The sequence below is a fragment of the Triticum aestivum genome, chromosome 5D (genome assembly GCF_018294505.1).
Source record: "Triticum aestivum cultivar Chinese Spring chromosome 5D, IWGSC CS RefSeq v2.1, whole genome shotgun sequence".
Lineage (NCBI taxonomy): Eukaryota > Viridiplantae > Streptophyta > Magnoliopsida > Poales > Poaceae > Triticum > Triticum aestivum.
This window is the reverse complement of record NC_057808.1, coordinates 130,144,877-130,165,193: the sequence shown is the minus strand read 5'-3', so window position 1 is coordinate 130,165,193 and position 20,317 is coordinate 130,144,877. Positions and strand designations below refer to the sequence as shown.

The window sequence follows — 20,317 nt, the reverse complement described above, 5'->3', positions numbered from 1 at the left end:
GTTATTTATACATGTGATTGCACTTTGATATATACATTGATGTACTGTGTGTGCCAGCATACTGATCCAGGGATGGCACAGAAACATAGAGGCTTGACCATCTGAGGTCGGGTCGCTACATATATATATACAGCCCGTCTATTCTGATAATATTATCAGAATAGTTATTTTGATAACACTTCCACACTGCATGCTCAATGCGAGGCCACTGCACTTTCTTTAGCAAGAGCACTGCATTACAGAGACTTGTGAACTTCGTGTCCGAAAAAACTGCGCGCAGTGTTTTTTTGGTACTGTTTTTGCTCTATTTTTTTAACCGTTTATTGGAACGAGGCGTGTAATATACCGTTGGAAAGCTACGGATTAGGCTCAACTTCGCCATGTTGAACACTTTTCGAGATTCACCGCCGTTTAAGAGCAGTTTAAAAAACGGTGCGGCCCACAAAGAGTGGCAGCGAGCGTTTTTTCGCGTTTTTTTCTAAAACGCTCGTCGGAATGAGGCAAATGATACACCGTTGGGTAGATATCGTCGAGGCGCATCTTTTTCATAACTATTGTTCTGTCTAATTCGTTATGGTTTAAGAGCAGTTTCAAATTTACTAAATCGCGGAATTCTGTTTTTCAAATTTTTAGTACTGTTTTCGCTCTAGTTTTTTAACCGTTTGGCGAAACAAGGCGTGTAATATACCGTTGAAAAGCTATGGACGAGGCACAACTTTCATATGTTGAAATGTTTTTGAGATTCCTTATGGTTTTAAGTTAATTTTGAAAATCGTGCGGCGGACGACGAGTGGCAGCGGCCGTTTTTCGCAATTGTTTTACAAATCGCAGATTGGAATGATTCAAACGATACGCCGTTGGAAAGATATCGACGAGGTACAACTTTTTCATGTAGAACACTCTCTGTAATTCTTTACGGTTTAAGAGGAATTTCAAATTTACCGAAATGCGGACACTCTATTTTTCGCGACACACAAATCGACGTGGGTACTTCATCCGACTGAAAACCGCACTGCGTCGGACGAAAAGCCGCACTGCATCAAACGGGTAAGAGAACTGCATGGTTTCTTTTTTTGGGACTCAAATTTTTAAAAATGATTAAGTAAACCCCATTGCTTTTAGACTGAAAACCATACTGCATCAGACGGACTAGCGGACTGCATGATTTATTTTTTGTGGGACATAAATTTGTAAAGAAAAGAAAGAAAACCGCACTGCTTTTAAACTGAAAACCGCACTGCATCAAACGGGCAAACGAACTTCCTGATTTCTTTTATTTTATACATATTTTGATAATGAACTTTGAAATATGTACTTCTTCGGTTCATTGAGCGCACTGCTTTCACAAAGAAAAGATTTTACAAACTGAGTAATCCACACAGATAGTCCTTTTTTCTGTCTCCACACTACAATCACACAGAAAAATATAACCCTGCTGCACTTTTTATAAAATGCACTGAACCACACACATTAACATAGCGAGAATGCAAATGCTTTTAGCCGCTGAACCACACGCACTCGCCGGACGTACTGCACGCACACGTTGCTTCAACTGCACGAAGGCGTTGCCAATGCACTGTACCAGCAAGCGAGCTGCAAAGCAAACTTCAGTGAGCTGCAAAACAAACTGTCGGTGTGGAACGACACCTATGGGATCACAAGAATCCCTACTACAATTGCCGGGGCGCAGGGTTGTGAGGAGAGCAGGGCTAGTAGACAGCACAAGGATCGTTTACCCAGGTTCGAGCCGCGAGGAGGCGTAAAACCCTAGTCCTGCTTTGGTGGGTGTATTTCTGAGAGTTCTTGAGCTCTAGAACTAGCTGTGGTCAGTGCGTGGTTCGAAAGAGCCGAATCCTTCTCCAGTATGCCATGGGCCTCCTTTTATAGTTGAAAGGGACTGCCACAGTGACACACAGGAGGTCGAAAGGCGTACAGTGCTCTGAGCTTATCGCTCGTATTACAGGACAAGACGCATTTAATGCGTAGCTTAGGTGTCCCCTTGCTTTATTGGGGACGGGGGCGAGGCCCGTCCCGTCCGTCGCTGCTCCTCCTCGCCTTGACACGCGCCCTGGCCAGTGAGGTGCGTGGTGCCATGTAGGCAGCCAGGCAGCTGAGGTGGAGTGATGGCGGAGCCTTCGCGAAGATCTGCATGCCGCCACGCAGGCGCTCGATGAGTTGGCCTGGGAGTTGCATGTTGCCACGCAGGTGCCCGCCCAGCTGGTTGCGATGGCAGCTACATGTGAACGGTGGTGGAAGCTTGTCCGGCGCGGGTTTGGCAGTGGCCCCGCTGACGTCCTTGGCGAGGGCCTTACCGGGTGGCCCGGCAAGGGTCTTGCCATGGCGTGCCGTCGTCCCCGGCAAGGACATTGCCGGGGGTCTGGTGGCCTTCCTCGGCAGGGATCTTGCCGAGAATCGTCGTCTTCTAATCCTCATCTGATCTTGAATGTCTTCACAAAGATCTCCATGCCACCACAGAGGTGCCTTCCCGAGCCCTGGCCCCACATTGATGATGGCGCTGGGGGCCGTGGGCTCAAGGGTGGCTCGCTTTGTTGGTGTGGGGCGAGCTGTCCCGACAAGGGCCTTGCCGGGGCCGCTGAGGCCGCCCGGCAAGGGTCTTGCCGGGGGAACTTGCTTCGTCCCTCTGCTCTTTGTGGCCTTGGCCTTGGCGTTGCTTTGATTGTCTTGGGCTTCGGTCTTACCTTGGCTCACCTCCCCTGTTGTGCTTGGTGTGGGCGCGGCTCCGACTGCCCGTGCACAGGTAAAGGGGTACAAAAGCGTGTCCCTATTGTTGTACACCGACAGGAGCCCCCGGGCCTGGGCCATACATAAGCGCGACACGTTGTTGGGCCAGGCCCAAAATGGTGCGCCGGCAGGTGGGGCGGTTTTTACCGTGGTAAGACTCTTCACGCGCTCCGCTTCCCACAACCCGTGCGCGCGGCACTGCATGGAGGGGCGTGCGTGGCGTGGGCGGCATGCGTGGGGCGGTTTTCACAAGCATGCGTCATTTCGCAGTAAAGAGGCGGCTCGCGCCCTCCTCGTAAAAAGAGGGAGGCGTGGAGGTGCGGCTCATTTATTGAGCGGGGCCGGGGTGCGGTCTTCAAGGCGTCCACTCCCCACGATCACGGGGTGGGGAGAGGTCGCCTCACCCGTCCCCTCAGTTCTGCACGTCTGCCACGCGTCTTTCATGCGCTCGGGGTGGGAAACGGTGGAGGCGGGAAACCGGGCCGTCGCTGGTTTGGGCAGCGGGTCGGTCCTGATTCCCTGCGCCTCCGGTGTCTGGATTGGCCGAGCGGGGCGGCCGAGCCTCAACCCCATTCCTTTATAAAGAGGGGGAAGGGGGATGGCATCCCGCATTCTTCCATCTTCTATCTCCTCCTGCTTCTGCTTCTTCCTCTCAGCCGCCATGGAGAAGGGGAATCCTGGTCCCTCGACGGTGGCGGCGAGGGTCGCTGCTCGACAGCGTGTCCCTCCTCCTCCTGAGCCCGCGGTGGTGGAACCGGCTGCGAGAGGAAGGGGGAGGGGGCGAGGCCGTGGGCGAGGCCGGGGCAGAGGCCGTAGCGCTCGGGGAAGAGGAGGACAGGGCAGCACGTCGGCCTTGCCACTGCCAACGATGCCCTTCCCGATGGAGGGCCACGTTGAAGACCAGCCTTGCAAGTTCTTCATCAGGCTGCGCCGGCCTCCGCATCGTCGTCTTCGTCTCCCTGCCCCGTTAGCTCGGGTGATGGAGCGTGACCCGCCCCAGACCCTCAGGTTGCACATGAGGGGCTGTGGGAACGGGGGCACGCGGGTTGACGTCGACTTCCCGGCTCCTCGGGTTATGTACCTCCGCCGTGGATGGAAGACGTTCGCCCGCATCCATAGCCTGACGGCGGGGCTCGTCCTCTACTTCAAATTAATGGAGGACGGCCTGCTCTTCGTCAAGGTCTTTGGAGAGTTTGGAACTCGCCTGAAATGCTGCATGGAGAGCTCCTCTGATGGAGATTCCGACGATGGAAGCTCTTCCTCGACCGAAAGTGACGAGAAGGACAGCGGGGACGAGTCCGACTAGGCGTCGGACGCCCCGCGCCTGGGCGGGTGCGGCAGCAGCAGCATCGGCACCTGGCCGCTCCTCCGGCAGGGTTTTGCCGGGGCGGGGCCAGCTCCTTGAACTTCTCGGGGCCGTCTCCTGGGGCGGCTGGCGTCGGGAGGTTGCGGAAGAGGAAGTGGGCGGGCGGCAAGGTCGTCAACTCGGAGTACACGGGCACCGACGCCTTCATCCCGTACTGCCGGTCCTGTCGCCTCGTCTTCCAGCTCCTTTCCGGCACCGTCATCACCAGCCCGCCCGTGGGCGGCCACCGAGGTGTTCTCTTGGTGCTTTTTGCTGCTCGTAGCTCGCCTAGGCGCCCCTTTTGCCCTCTCGCCTCCTTGACCTGCCTCCTGAGGAGAGGGACAAGAAAAGGATCACGGGCACCTTATCTCTTCTTTTAATTTGTAAGCCTGCGGGCCTTGTTAAATTTAAAGCTTGTAATCCCCTTTGTCCATGTTTTTCATTTTGTACGAACTGTACCTGTATGGGATGTTTTTAATGAAAAAGAGATGCTTGCCAGGCTTTTCGTTCGTGGGTAAATCCTGCGACAAGGAGCGAATTCTCGTTATTGTTTAAGATAAACGTTTTTCGCCCGGCAACAGGCCTTGCCATTCCCCCCACTCCATTCGGCCGTTCTCGCGCTCTTGGCGGAGGCAGGGATGAAGTGGGCTTCAGGCTCCTCGTTCTACCTCCTTGCCGCCGCGGCTACAACCAAATCCGGACCCAGGAAATAATCCTTAGGTATAGGAAAAAAGGGAGCACGGTAGCCTAGAGATAAAAACGAGGCTTCACATGCCCCAGTCCTGTTTCGAAATGCATGACAGGGGATAAAAAGATTTATCTGGATTTGCAGCCCCCGACAGTCTTATCTTGCCGCGGTCGGATCCTCGAGTTTGTAGCCCCCGGCAACTCTGGTTTGCCGGGGTCGGGACGCCGGTCCGTTTCCTTTCTTCCAAGTAGCTCAGCAGAAGTGCTCATGTGCCCTGCGAACCAAAAAAGGACAGAAGAGGAACAGATAGACGCGCACTTGACCTCTAAGCTAGGGGTTAGTCGCTGCTGAGCACTATCAACCCTAACCGAGGAAGAGACTCGACCTAGCATGCATGCTATGACTTAGGGCGCCAGCGCTTCATTTATTTATGCTTAGGGTCTGCGCCTGGCTTTGTACAAAGGGTCACATGCCTTGCCGACAAAGCTTGTACAAAAGATGGCTTGCCGGGATACCCGGCAAGCCGCGCCTTACGGGTAAAACTTGTGAAGATGCTCAATGTTCCAGGAGTTGCTCACTGGGACGGCATCCTCGGTCTCCAGGCGGACTGCGCCAGGCCTGGTGACTCGTATTACCCGATAAGGGCCTTCCCACTTCGGCGTCTACTTGTTGGAATTCTTGGCCGACTGAACGCGCCGAAGAACAAGGTCGCCTTCCTCAAAGCTTCGGGCATGAACCTTGCGGCTATGGTAGCGGCGCAAGGCTTGCTGGTAGCGTGCCGCTCTCACAGCCGCCCGAAGATGATCTTCCTCAAGGAGCGTCGCGTCATCTTGGCGCAACAGCTCTTGCTCAAGCTCATCATAAGCGAGCACTCGAGGTGACCCATATATGAGTTCCGTGGGAGAACTGCTTCTGCCCCGTATACCAGGGCAAAAGGTGTCTGGCCGGTGGCTCGATTTGGCGTCGTCCTGATCGACCAAAGAACCGCCGGCAACTCATCAATCCAGCGCCTTCCACTCTTGTGCAGCTTGTCAAAGGTCTTCGTTCTCAGGCCTTGCAACATTTCAGCATTTGCCCTCTCCGCTTGGCCGTTGCTCCGTGGATGTGCCATGGAAGCAAAACAGACCTTGCTGCAGAGGTCTTGGATGTACTGCAAGAAGGTGTGGCTTGTGAACTGCGTGCCGTTGTCGGTGATGACTCTGTTTGGCACACTAAAACGGCAGACCAGTCCTTTGAAGAACTTGACGGCTGACTGAGCAGTCACCTTCCTCAATGCTTCCACCTCCGGCCACTTTGTGAACTTGTCGATTGCAACGTACAAGTACTCAAAGCCCCCGACAGCGCGGGGGAAAGGGCCCAGTATATCGGGCCCCCAAACCGAGAATGGCCAGGAGAGAGGGATTGTTTGAAGGGCTTGAGATGGTTGATGAAACTTTTTTGAATGGAACTGGCATGCTTCACACTTGGTTACTAGTGCCGTCGCATCCTGGAGGGCGGTGGGCCAGAAGAAACCTTGCCGGAACGCCTTCCCGGCAAGGGCCCTCGACCCTATGTGGGAGCCACATATGCCTCCATGTATCTCTGCCAACAGCTCTAGTCCTTCCTCCCGGGCGATGCACTTGAGTTTCACACCGTTCGGTCTTCTCTGGTACAGGACGTCATCGACGAACTGGTACAGCGCGGACCGACGGGCTACTTTCTCCGCTTCTTCCCGCTCCTCAGGAAGCTCCCCTGTTTGGAGGAATTGGACGGTATGTTGCGCCCATGTCGGAGCCTGGGGCTCGACGGCAAGGACCAAAGGCATCTCTTCTGCCATGGGAGCGGCTGTCTCTACGGCCAGGGCTTGACGCCATGCCGGAGCCAGTTGCTCTTGTGCAGGCTCAGCGTCCGCGGCAGCACCCTTGTCGGCAGCCCCAGGGGGCTCGGTAGGAAAGTACTTGCCGGGACTTGATTTCCTCCGCTTGTTCTGCCCCGCTGATAGTTCGACGGATGGTTGAGTTAACCGGAGCAAAAAGGTACCTGGTTCCACAGGTAGCTTGAATGCGGCACGCTTTGATAGGTAATCGGCGATGTCGTTTTCCGCTTGGGGGACGTGCTCCGCCTGGATACCGTCAAAGCGTTCCTCCAGCTTCCTCACCTCATCTACGTAGGCTTCCATCAATGGGCTCTGATAATCCTTGTTGACCTGCCTGACAACGAGCTACGAATCACCCCTGACGATGAGCTTCTTAACCGCGAGGTCTGCCGTGATCCTGAGACGGGCAAGCAATCCCTCGTACTCAGCAGTGTTGTTGGTGGACATCTCCCTGGGGAAGTGCATCTGGATCACGTACTTGAGGTGTTCTCCGGTGGGTGCGACGAGCAGCACACCGGCACCGGCGCCTTGCGGCGAGAAAGCCCCATCAAAGTACATGATCCAGTCGCGGTCTGCTTCCTTGCCGGGGAGAGTGGTCTCCTGGATTTCTTCGTCAGGCGTCGAGGTCCATTCTGCGATGAACTCCGCCAAGACTCTGCTATGAATTGTTGAGGTACTTTCAAACTTTAAACCGAAACTTGGTAGCTCCAAGGCCCATTCCACAATCCTTCCGGTTGCGTCTGGGTTATGCAGTATCCGTTGCAACGGGAGGTGGGTGACGACAGTGATCTCGTGGGCTTGGAAGTAGTGACACAGCTTCCTCGAGGCCATAAGGAGGCCGAAGAGCAATTTTTGCACGCCGGAATACCTCGACCTAGCCCCCTGCAAGAGGGAGCTGACGAAGTAAACCGGGTGCTGCATCATCTTCTTCTTCGGCACCACCTCACTCGATTGCGCGGGCACTGCCTTGGTGGCACCAGACTCTGGCGGGGGCCGCGCCTTGTCGGCACCAGGCCTTGTCGGGGGAGTCTTTGGCTTGCCATTCGCTGATTCTGCCGCCATTGCTGCCTCCTCGTCGACCTCTCTCTGTGCCACCAGTGCGGCGCTGACCTCTTGATTCGTCGCCGCCAGATACAGCAGCAACGGCTCTTGTGGTCTTGGCACAACCAGTATTGGCGTGGAGGAAAGGTATTTCTTCAGATCATGCAGTGCTGCCTCGGCTTCTGGGGTCCACTCTATTGGGCCTGCCTTCTTCAAGATTTTGAAGAAGGGAAGGGCACGCTCGGCGGACTTGGAGATGAATCGGCTCATGGCGGCAACGCAGCCGGTGAGCCGACGTACATCCTTGATCCGCTTGGGCTCCTCAATCTGCTCAATAGCCTTGATCTTGTCCAGGTTTGCCTCGATCCCGCGCTGTGACACAAAGAACCCGAGAAGCTTGCCGGACGGAACGCCGAAGACACACTTCTCAGGGTTCAGCTTGAGGTTGATCTTGTGCAGGTTAGCAAATGTCTCTTCCAGATCTTGCACAAGAGTTGGCCCGTCCTTGGTTTTGACCACTATGTCATCCATGTAGGCCTCCATATTTCTATGGAGCTGAGGTTCAAAACCAATTTGGACTGCTCTTGCGAACGTTGAGCCAGCACTCCTCAACCCGAAAGGCATCCTAAAAAGCAATACGTACCACATGGGGTGATGAATGCTGTCTTCTCTTCATCCTCTTTCGTCATGAAGATCTGGTGGTAGCCTGAGTAAGCGTCGAGGAATGATAGCAGATCGCACTCGGCCGTGGACTCAACAATCTGGTCGATGCGCGACAACGGGAAGGGGTCCTTAGGGCAAGCCTTATTGATATCTGTGTAATCAATACACAGTCTCCACTATGTCATCCATGTAGGCCTCCATATTTCTATGGAGCTGAGGTTCAAAACCAATTTGGACTGCTCTTGCGAACGTTGAGCCAGCACTCCTCAACCCGAAAGGCATCCTAAAAAGCAATACGTACCACATGGGGTGATGAATGCTGTCTTCTCTTCATCCTCTTTCGTCATGAAGATCTGGTGGTAGCCTGAGTAGGCGTCGAGGAATGATAGCAGATCGCACTCGGCCGTGGACTCAACAATCTGGTCGATGCGCGACAACGGGAAGGGGTCCTTAGGGCAAGCCTTATTGATATCTGTGTAATCAATACACAGTCTCCACTTCCCATTCGCCTTGCGCACCACTACCGGATTGGCCAACCACGTCGGGTGGAGCACTCCTCTCACCAAACCTGCCGCTTCCAACTTCCTGATCTCCTCTGTGATGAACTCCTGCCTCTCCAGAGCCTGCTTTCTGACCTTCTGCTTGACGGGCCGCGCGTGGGGATAGACAGCTAGGTGGTGCTCAATCACCTCCCTGGGAACACCGGGGATGTCGGATGCTTGCCATGCAAACACGTCGATATTCGCCCGCAGGAAGGTGACGAGCGCACCTTCCCATTTGCTGTCGAGGGTGGAGCCTATGGTGAAGGCCCCTCCCGTGCCATCCTCCCTGACGGGCACCTTCTTGGTCTGCGGCGGCTCGGCCCTGGGTCTCTTGCTCTTGTCGGTAGAGCTCTCTGGCACGTCCTCGACGGTAGCACAACACTCCGAGGAGGTGCGCTTGCCGGAGTGGGTGCGAGAGGTCTTGCCGGGCTTCTTCTTTCCTCCCGGGGCTTCAGCGGCAGGAGCAGGTGCCTTGGCGGCAGCCGCTGCAACTGCTTCCCGGTAGAGCTGGTCGGCGCAGATCAGCGCGTCCTTCTTGTCAGAGGTGACGGAGATGATGGTCAACGGCCCAGGCATCTTTAGCATGTTGTAGGCGTAGTGTGGCGCTGCCATGAACTTGGCTAGTGTTGGGCGCCCGAGGATCCCGTTGTAGGGCAAGGGGATCTCGGCTACGTCGAAGACGATCCTCTCCGTCCTGTAGTTCAACTCTCCTCCAAACGTCACGGGAAGTGTGACCTTTCCCTTCGGTTGGCTCCTCCCCGGATTGACCCCTTGAAACGTGCCCGTTTCCTCAAGGTCTCCATCAGGGATTTGCAACTTTTTGATCACGACAGGCGAGATCAGGTTCAGGCCGGCCCCACCGTCAACCAACATCTTGTTCACTCTGAGGTTGCGTATCGTTGGTGAGACCAACAATGGCAAACACCCGACCGCGGCAGTGCGGTCAGGGTGGTCCTCGGCGTCAAAGATGAGGGGCGTGCTAGACCACTTCAGCGGCTTTTGAGCGTCGAACGACGGCTCTGCTGCTGTAATCTCACGCGCCCACTGCTTGAGCTGGCGATGAGAGGTATGCAGCGACGCCCCGCCATCATCGCACATGGCCTCCGTAGCCTTCTGGAACCATTGCTCACCAGACTTGTCGTCCTCGTCGTGATCATCGTCTTCTTGTTTCTTGGCGCGGCCCCGGGCGGGCCTCTCTTGCTGGTTGTCCTTGCCGGGGCGGCCTCCTTGGCCACCATGCTTCTTGCCGGACCCCTCCGCACCGTCCTGGTCCTTCTCCTTGTCCCGCCTCTCGTACTCAGCCTTTTGCTTCTCAGCAAGCAGCTCGACTTGCCGGCAGTTCTGGAGGTCGTGGTCCTTGGTGCAGTGGATCTTGCAGTATTGCTTGCCGGAGCTTCCTGGCTTGTCGGTAGCCGCCAAGGCTCGGCAGGCGGCGCGCCCGGCAATCTCCTTGCCGGGGCATCTGCTTTGACCTTCTTGCCGGCACCGGTGTCATCAGATCCCTCAACGGCAAGCACGGTCTTGCCTTTGCGTTTCCTGTTGCGACGCCGGCCCTTCCTCGTCGGGGTAGCGGCGTCTTCATCGGTAGAGTCGGTTTCTGCGCCGGCGTCTTCGCCGGGGTACTTCCTTCCCTCTTCAACCCGGGCGCACCTATCGGCCAGAACGTAGAGCTCGGCCACGTCCTTAACTTTGGTCATCACCAGCTCTTCGCGCATCTTGCGATTGCGCACGTTCTGGTGGAACGCGCTAATCACAGCGGCGGGATGAACGTCGGGGATGTTGTACTGCACCGGGCTGAATCTCTGGATGTACTTGCGCAGGGTCTCCCTTTCCTTCTGGGGAATGATGTGCAGATCACTGGCCTGGCCATGAGCTTGGTGGCCTCCTGTGAAGGCGCCAATGAACTCATGGCATAGATCCGACCAAGAAGAAATGGAATCCACCGGCAAGTGTATCAACCAAGACATCACATTGGGCTTGAGGGCCAGCGGGAAATAGTTGGCAAGCACCTTGTCATCGCGAGCCCCAGCAGCCTGCATCGCGATGGTGTAGATGCTGAGGAACTCCGACGGATGGGTTTTGCCAGTGTACTTCTCGCCGACGTCGGGCTTGAACGTGCGGTGGGACGGCCACTGAAACTGCCGCAGCTCACGGGTAAAGGCCGGGCAGCCCACCTCGTAAGGTAGGCCGCCGGAGCCCCCCGGTGCCGGGTGGTCCATAGCGGGTCCTGCCCGCTTGTCCGACTGGCGGCGCGTTTCGCGCCGACGCTCGACGGTGGTTCGAGCGTCTTCGTGAGCTCGTTCCCGAAGGACCTGGCGCTGGTCGCGGAGGGTCCGCGGGTCGGATGACGCTATGGAGATGTTATCACAAGCGTCGTCACGACGGGCCGATGCCCGCGGCGGCTGGCGAGGAGGAGAGTGCACCATGGTCGCAGCTTCCTCGGTCCTCCCAGCGCCAGCATGTGGTGGCTCGGTGGGGCGCCGACCCGAGGGCCCCGCTGGTCGCGGATCGTCTTTGTTGGCGACGGCGACGAGGCTCCGGATGGTGACCCTCCACTCGTCGAGCGTCTCCGCAGCAGGAGGGAAATCGAGGAGCAGCTGCACGCGCGATAAAAGCTTCCGCTGGTGTGGGCGGCGGCGACAGCTGCATCGATCGCGGTGCGCTTCGACTTCTAACTACGTTAGAAGGAGCCCCGTCACGACTCAGCGGCTGCGTGCCATTTTCGCCAGTGCTTCGGCGAGCGTGCTGAACCCCTTCATCTGGCCGATGACGCACAGGGCTCTTCCCACGGCGGTGCCCAGGGTCACCAACGGGGTGACGCTGTTCAGCGCGCGCACCATTGGAAGAACGCACGGTGGTCGCCGGTGTAGGCGTCCTGGAGGTCGCCGTGCCGCCCGGAGTCGGCACGACGACACCCCCGGAGGGCCCCGCGCCGCCTACGGGGGGCCCAACTCCGTCTTTGGATCCGGCGACGTGTAGCCGGTCGTCTGGCACGCGAACGACACCGCTCGCCAGGCTCCGACTGCCTGGGCGATGCTGGTGCTCGCGGGCCGCGGCCCGGGTCCTGTCTGCGACCGGTCCGCTGCTCGTCCGCACCGGCACGGGCCGTTCGGCTCCCAACGAGCCGATCGTCGTGGCCGTCTTCTTCTTAGGGGCCATGGCGACGAAGAACTACTAGGCTAACTACCAGACCAGATTCTCACAATTGCACCCCCTGCCTGGCGCGCCAAAGATGTCTGTGTGAAACGACGCCTATAGGATCACAAGAATCCCTACTACGGTTGCCGGGGCGCAGGGTTGTGAGGAGAGCAGGGCTAGTAGACAGCACAAAAATCTTTTACCCAGGTTCGGGCCGCGAGGATGCGTAAAACCCTAGTCCTGCTTTGGTGGGTGTATTTCTGAGAGTTCTTGAGCTCTCGAACTAGCTGTGGTCAGTGCGTGGTTCGAAAGAGCCGAATCCTTCTCCAGTATGCCATGGGCTTCCTTTTATAGTTGAAAGGGGCTGCCACAGTGACACACAGGAGGTGGAAAGGCGTACAGTGCTCTGAGCTTATCACTCGTATTACAGGACAAGATGCATTTAATGCATAGCTTAGGTGTCCCTTGCTTCATTGGGGACGGGGGCGAGGCCCGTCCCGTCCCGTCCGTCACCGCTCCTTCTCGCCTTGACACGCGCCCTGGCCAATGAGGTGCGTGGTGCCATGTAGGCAGCCGGGCAGCTGAGGTGGAGCGGTGGCGGAGCCTTCACGAAGATCTGCATTCCGCCACGCAGGCGCTCGATGAATTGGCCTGAGAGTTGCATGTTGCCACGCAGGTGCCCGTCCAGCTGGTTGGGCTAGCAGCTGCATGTGAACGGTGATGGAAGCTTGTCCGGCGCGGGTTTGGCAGTGGCACCGCTGGCGTCCTTGGCGAGGGCCTTGCCGGGTGGCCCAGCAAGGGTCTTGCCGTGGTGTGCTGTCGTCCCCGGCAAGGTCCTTGCCGGGGGTCTGATGGCCTTCCTCGGCAGGGATCTTGCCGAGAATCGTCGTCTTCTAATCCTCATCTGATCTTGAATATGTCTTCACAAAGATCTGGATGCCACCACAGAGGTGCCTTCCCGAGCCGTGGCCCCACGTTGATGATGGCGCTGGGGGGCGTGGGCTCAAGGGTGGCTCGCTTTGTTGGTGCGGGGCGAGCTGTCCCGGCAAGGGTCTTGCCGGGGGAACCTGCTTCGTCCCTCTGCTCTTTGTGGTCTTGGCCTTGACGTTGCTTTGATTGTCTTGGGCTTCAGTCTTACCTTGGCTCACCTCCCCTGTTCTGCTTGATGTGGTCGTGGACGCGGCTCCGACTGCCCGTGCACAAGTAAAGGGGTACAAAAGCGTGTCCCTATTTTTGTACACCGACACAAACTTTAGTGAGCTGGAGAGAGGGGGCCCTCGCCCTGGGCAACCGGAGCCATCGCCATCCTGACCCATCATCCGTCCACTCCGGCGCCATTGAGGAGCCCACGGCAAGGAGCTCGAACAGAGTAGGAGGGGTTGATTGGCGACAAACTGCTCACCGCACTTCTTACATCGGCACCGCCACCGGACTGCACGAACGCGTGCACCGCACTGCACGACACATGCCGGAGACTGCGAGGGCTCACCCTCAACGAACTGCATCAACGCACTGGAAAATGTACAAAACGAAAGCTTCTGAACTGTACTGCACTACTCATCAGTTTTTCTGAAAACACTATAAATTATTCTGAACAACAAAAATTCTGGGACGGGATGCGCATGGCCTCGCACTTCCGTACTGCATGCAGTTGGTGGCTGGGACCTCGCCGAAATACGAGGAAAGGGGGTCGGCAGAGAGGTTGGGGAGAAGGTCACCTGAATGAGAAGGAGGCGACGGGGGTCAGATTTGCGGTGGAGGAAGGAGTCCGGCTGCACGCGCGCAGGTGGGGATCCGGCCGCCGGCGCGTGGTGATAGAGCTTGTCGTATCCGATTCGGGGGACATGAGGAGGTGGGTTGACTCGTCGGAACTGCACGCCGTCACGCCATCATGTGCGTGCGAACTACATCGACGACCACAACTACCTGCAACGATATTTTATCTGCACTGCTCGCCATCAGTAGGAAGACAACATGGGTGCTAGCAGGGACAAACCGCATGGGTGTGTGCGACCGAACTGCAAGAATCAAGCGAGGGAGGTGAGGAGCGGTGGTGCTCTCGCTGCTCTCCTAGCTGCCGTGCTGCTCACTCCCCAGGTGCTGCAGGTGGGGAAGGCTAGCGGCTTAGAGCCTCCGCCTCCTCTGTGTCCCCAGGTGCGGCGCAGGTAGACCTCCATCCGGGAGAGGCGGCACCGGAGGGACGCAGAAGTGGTGCGGGCCAGATCGAGCGACCCGCCATGCGGCCCGCGAGGAAGTAGATGACCGGGGAGGTGCCGGTGTGGCGCGGTGGGCTGGGCGGCGGCCAAGATCCGAAGGTCTGCGGCGGCGGCGCGTGTGCTGGGGGACGACGGCTGGACGGAGGTGGTGCGGGCCAGCGCGGGGGAGGTAGGTCACGAGGCGGGTCGGGGGAGGCCCGGATCCCGTGGCGAGCTCACCGGAGGGGGATGCCGGGGTGGTAGGCTCCCGGCGACACATCCGGGCTAGTAACTGCTCCTATTGCGCATCGGGGCGACGGATCTGGGGCGTGGGGGTGAGGGATGGGGGGATGGCCAGCAGCGCGCTGGGGTTGGGGGTGCTGGGAGCTGGCTGGGGGGGAAGAATGGTGGTGGAGGCGGAGGGGATCGAGGGGACAGGGGAGGAAGAGATGTGGAGGTAAGTGCGTTCGTGGGTGGGTGGGCTGAGGTTAGGAGGTGTTATCAGAATAAGCGGTTTTTGTTATTAGAATAAGAGTCTTAAGGGTGTTATCATAATAGACCCACCCTAGTGTATGATACTACGTACATACCTCCATAGTGCATATATAGTATCATACAGTAGTACTAGCTCCCTCTGTAAACTAATATAAGAGCGTTTAGATTACTAAATAGTGACCTAAACACTCTTATATTAGTTTACGGAGGGAGTATATATCATAGATGGCCGTATTTATGGCCATGCATGACACATAGTAGTATAGCATTTATTATATATGTTACGGTATCTACCTATGTTACTGCTTCTTTGCCACATCATCATATTTTCTATTCCTGGGTGCATGATACCGGCTATGATACCCCCACTATGGCCACCCTAATAAGGCTGGTCATAATATGGGAGTATCAAGCGGTATGATGCATGCCAACTAGACTCTTTGGATGCTGTGGCACACAGTTAAATGATGAAAGAGAGGGTGTGTGGTATCATATCATGATACCGTATCATATTAAATGTTGTACTACTTTGTGTCATGCATGTTAATTAATAAGGAACCTAAGATACTAACTTGTGATACTATGCATGCGTGCATTACGGAGGTATTGCCGATCATATGCTAGTATCATGCATATATACTCCCTCCTTTCCTGTTTATAGGCTTATCTCAAAATTTTAGTTTTTCCATTTTATAAGGCTCAATTTGGTTGTTCCCCATCACATGTCTAGATTCCAAGGTGCATTAAATCATTGCATGCAAGTATTAAGAGAAAGTTGACCAATGCATGTACTTTATGTATGCATGCATGTATTGCAATTAATACATTGGAAAACATAAATTTTTGAGGAAAACAGAAGCATTAATTGGGTGTTTTTGCAAACTACAAAAAGTATTCCACCACTCACCATCTACCTTGGTTGGTGAGATTTTTGAATTGAGCCCTATAAGGCTGGCTGTAATGGGGAGTATTATATATACTAGTAGTATCATGCATATGTATGATAGTGTAGCTAGGATACTACTTCCGTAATGCATAGTATCATAAGTTAACATCTTAGGTTGCCTTACTAATTGTCATGCATCACACAAAGTAGTAGTACAACATTTAATATGACACGGTATCATGATATGATACCACATCCTCTCTTGTGTGCCACATCATCCAGAAAGTCTAGTTGGCATGCATGATACCGCTTATGATAATACCATTACAACCAGCCTAAACCGGAAAGGAGGGAGTATGAGACTAGACACAATGGAGAGTAGTACACTAGTAACATACACATATCCCTAGACTATATATGTTACTACCTTCATAGTGGGTAGTAACATAAGTGTAGTGTCATGCGAAGCTTCATTTCTTAGGTTACAGACTCATATTGCATTGGGACATGTGATGCTACAGTAACTATCTAAGTTACTAAAACTACCTCTCTCCTCATTAACTTATTGCCACATAAGCAAGTTTGCTGAGTTGGAGTCGGTGTTACTGCTGAAGTTACTCCCACTGTGGCTAGTCTGATACTAGCTAGTCGTCTATGATATACTAGCTACCTCACTAAGAGCATGGTTAATAATACAGCCAGGGGTCGGCTATAAGAAGTTGCCATGTCATATACAGCCAACCTCTTAGCGGGCATGTACAATAATAAGTTTTATATACGTACTAGTTTATCAATAGTTGGCCCACCTTACATCCTCACAAAGTTTCTTGAGTCTCGTGTTGCAGCTGGCTCTACTAACCAAGAGCCCGCTTCTCTTCTCTTTCCTCCAACTAATAAGCACATATATATTATTCTATTCCTTATAGCCAGACTACCCACAGTGGTAGTAACATAGGTAGTAACATCACACGTATCTAGATAAAATAGATGTGTGACAAGCAATAAATGAAGAAATGGAGGAAAGTGGATATGTGTGATGTTACTATGTACCTATGTTACTCCCACTGTGGGTATAGTCTTACTATAGTATGAGACTACCCATAATGGGAGTAACATAGGTAGTAACATCACACATATCCAGATAAATTAAGTAGATGATGTGGCAAGCAATAAATGAAGAAAAAGAGGAAAGTAGTAACATAGCTAGTTACTAGTAGTATGAGTAACATCACATGTACATATCAAGGCAAGATGTGTTTATAGCCTAATAAATGAAGTGTTGCATGTTACCACACATACATGTTACTCCCCACTATAGAGGTAGTAACATAGACTAGTAACACATGGGCATGTTACTAGTCTATGTTACTACCCATTGTGGCTAGTCTGAGTAACATCACACATCTCAAGGCAAGATGAGTCTATAGCCTAATAAATGAAGTGTTGCATATTACTACACATATGTTACTCCCCACCATAGAGGTAGTAACATAGACTAGTAACATTCTATGTTAGTACCCATTATCGCTAGTCTTATGTCACTCTATTGTGTACTTACTTGCTCTAATGCATAGTATCATAGAGTAGCTAGCTAGTATCATATGTAGTACTTTATTTATATTGTCATGCATGACACATAGTAGCATAACATTTATTATGATACGGTTTCATGATATGATACTTAACCCTCTCTTTCTTCATTTAATTAATTCTATGACAGCTCATCAAAATTGCCTAGTTGGCATGCATGATACTAGCTATGATACCCCCTTACTATCAGCCTAGCAAAGGTGTATAGATCATTTGTGCGTCGCTTTGTGAGTTTTCATCCGTTTGTTCGAGAAGCGGGGAGAAGTTTCAAACATTTCGGCCGCGAGGTGCGGCCACTAGCGTAGGCCTAGTTGGTATTTTAATTACAGAAAATTTAGATGGAGTTCGGACATCATCAAAATTGATGTGTGCCTGTGGCGTGTCTCACGACCCCGTGGAAAAAAATTGGTAAAGTTTGGCACAAGTTTTGATGACCGCTCCTTCCAAACCGGAGCATCTCACATGAAGGATCATGGTTTTCCAAAAGGAGACGTGTCAATTCAAACTCCTGTGGCCGGTAACTTCATCGTTTGGCCTCATAAAAATTTCCACGGTACGCAATCACCATTATACCACGGGTTTGATTTTTTGGCGCATTTCAGGTATCGTTAGCTATATTTAAGACATTTTTTGAGATTAACATGCATTTTGTGCATAAAAATAAAATTACAACCGGAACTGCATGTGCTGTCGAAAGGGATGAGGATCGCTGTTCGATCTGGGAGCATCCAACGGTGCAGACATACGATCCGTGGGGTTTGGGTTCTGGCCAATCAGAAAGCACGACTCAGATCGTGGGCATGGTGGCAGGGTTTGGTCAGCACACGGCTTTCATCAACGAACCGTGTGCTACTCGCGAACCAGATTGCATATTTTTGTTCACACATACTGTAGTGAGATCGATTGAGTGTGCTACCTCTATGATATAATAATAATAATAATAATAACAAAAAACATTTCATATTCATTGCCTGGGCTGACAGCATATCAAGGTGAACATATTAACAGTTCTTACATCAACAGAAAACCGGGCATAAGTCACAAATTCAGTACACGCGACAGTTCTAAATTGAACGAATTAAGTTGCAGGGTAGTGATACGTCTCCGTCGTATCTATAATTTTTGGTTGTTCCATGCCAATATTCTACAACTTCCATATACTTTTGGTAACTTTTTATACTATTTTTGGGACTAACATATTGATCCAGTGCCTAGTGCCAGTTCCTGTCTGTTGCATGTTTTTTGTTTCGCAGAAAACCCATACCAACCGGAGTCCAAACGGGATAAAAACTGACGGACATTTTTTTTGGAATATTTATGATTTTTGGGAAGAAGAATCAACGCGAGACGATGCCCGAGGGGGCCACGAGGCAGGGGGCGCGCCCCAGAGGGTCAGGCGCGCCCTGGACCCTCGTGGCCACCCCGTAAGGCAGTTGGAGCCCTTCTTTCGCCGCAAGAAAGCTAATATCCGGATAGAGATCGTGTCCAAAATTCAGCCCAATCGGAGTTACGGATCTCCGATTATAAAAGAAACTGTGAAAGGCCAGATCAGGGAGCGCAGAAACAGAGAGACAGATCCAATCTCGGAGGGGCTCTCGCCCCTCCCACGCCATGGAGACCATGGACCAGAGGGGAAACCCTTCTCCCATCTAGGGAGAAGGTCAAGGAAGAATAAGAAGGAGGGGGGCTCTCTCCCCCTCGCTTCCGGTGGAGCCGGAACGCCGCCGGGGCCATCATCATCACCGCGATCTACACCAACAACTTCACCGCCATCATCACCAACTCTTCCCCCCTCTATGCAGCGGTGTAACCCCTCTCTTAGCCGCTGTAATCTCTACTTAAACATGGTGCTCAACGCTATATATTATTTCCCAATGATGTATGGCTATCCTGTGATGTTTGAGTAGATCCGTTTTGTCCTATGGGTTAATTGATGATCGTGATTGGTTTGAGTTGCAAGTTTTATTATTGGTGCTGTCCTATGGTGCTCTCTGTGTCGCGCAAGCATGAGGGATTCCCGCTGTAGGGTGTTGCAATACGTTAATGATTCACTTATAGTGGGTTGCGTGAGTGACTGAAACACAAACCCGAGTAAGGGGGTTGTTGCGTATGGGATAAAGGGGACTTGATACTTTAATGCTATGGTTAGGTTTTACCTTAATGATCTTTAGTAGTTGCGGATGCTTGCTAGAGTTCCAATCATAAGTGCATATGATCCAAGAAGAGAAAGTATGTTAGCTTATGCCTCTCCCTCAAATAAAATTGCAATAATGATTACCGGTCTAGTTATCGATTGCCTAGGGACAAATACCTTTCTCGTGACAAAAAGCTCTCTACTAAAACTAACTTAGTTGTGTCTTCATCTAAACAGCCCCTAGATTTTATTTGCGCTCTTTATTTTCTTGCAAACCTATCCAACAACACCTTCAAAGTACTTCTAGTTTCATACTTGTTCTAGGTAAAGCGAATGTTAAGCGTGCGTAGAGTTGTATCGGTGGTCGATAGAACTTGAGGGAATATTTGTTCAACCTTTATCTCCTTGTTGGGTTCGACCTTGAACAGGATTCCTGTCTTGATGTCATCGTCCAATTTGTACTTGTCCTTTGCTCTCCTGTGTTTGTATCGTGCATGCTTGCATGTGGGACATGCACGAAAATCTTTGTACTCACCACGGTACAATATACAATCATTCACACAAGCGTGTCTTCTGTACTTCAAGTTCCAATGGGCAAACAATTTTCTTTGCTTCATTCATGCTTCTTGGGAGCACATTATCTTCCGGAAGAATATCTTTGAAAATACCTAAGATCTCTGTGAAGCCCGTGTTTGATAGACCGTTTGCTGCTTTAAATCTGAGAAGCGCCAGGGTGGCACTCAACCTGGAATATTTCTTTTTGCAACCTGGAGACTATTCTTTCTTGGAGTCCGCATCAATGGTTGGCAGATCCTTGTACCCAATCATATCCTTTTCTGGGCCCTCGAAATCTGCAATCATAGCAGCAAAATCTGGCATATCAAGATCGTCATCTGTGTGGACGTCTTGGTTTTCTAGTGGGCGTTTTTTCCGGTGTTCCATTGGTAGCTTGACGCCTCTGCCTCGATGTTAGATTCAACATCCTTGTGAAACTTATCGGGGT

At 52.9% G+C, this 20,317-nt stretch overlaps 1 protein-coding gene across 3 annotated transcripts; it reads right to left on the bottom strand.

Moving 5' to 3' along the window:
- Window positions 1-12,548: 12,548 nt before the first annotated feature.
- Window positions 12,549-14,633, bottom strand: LOC123119881 (uncharacterized). Of its 3 annotated transcripts, none has more exons than XM_044539844.1 (3): window positions 14,034-14,633; window positions 13,733-13,940; window positions 12,549-13,526 (listed from the first exon to the last, which is right to left on the bottom strand). In XM_044539844.1, exons 2-3 carry the CDS (start codon window positions 13,858-13,860, stop codon window positions 12,908-12,910), a joined length of 747 nt encoding a protein of 248 aa, XP_044395779.1. In that variant the 5' UTR covers window positions 13,861-13,940; window positions 14,034-14,633; the 3' UTR covers window positions 12,549-12,907. The 3 variants fall into 3 exon arrangements, with proteins under 3 accessions (XP_044395779.1, XP_044395778.1, XP_044395777.1); XM_044539843.1 differs by having other exon boundaries at window positions 12,550-13,526; window positions 14,011-14,633; XM_044539842.1 differs by having other exon boundaries at window positions 12,550-13,526; window positions 13,733-14,630.
- Between the last annotated feature and the right edge of the window lie 5,684 nt (window positions 14,634-20,317).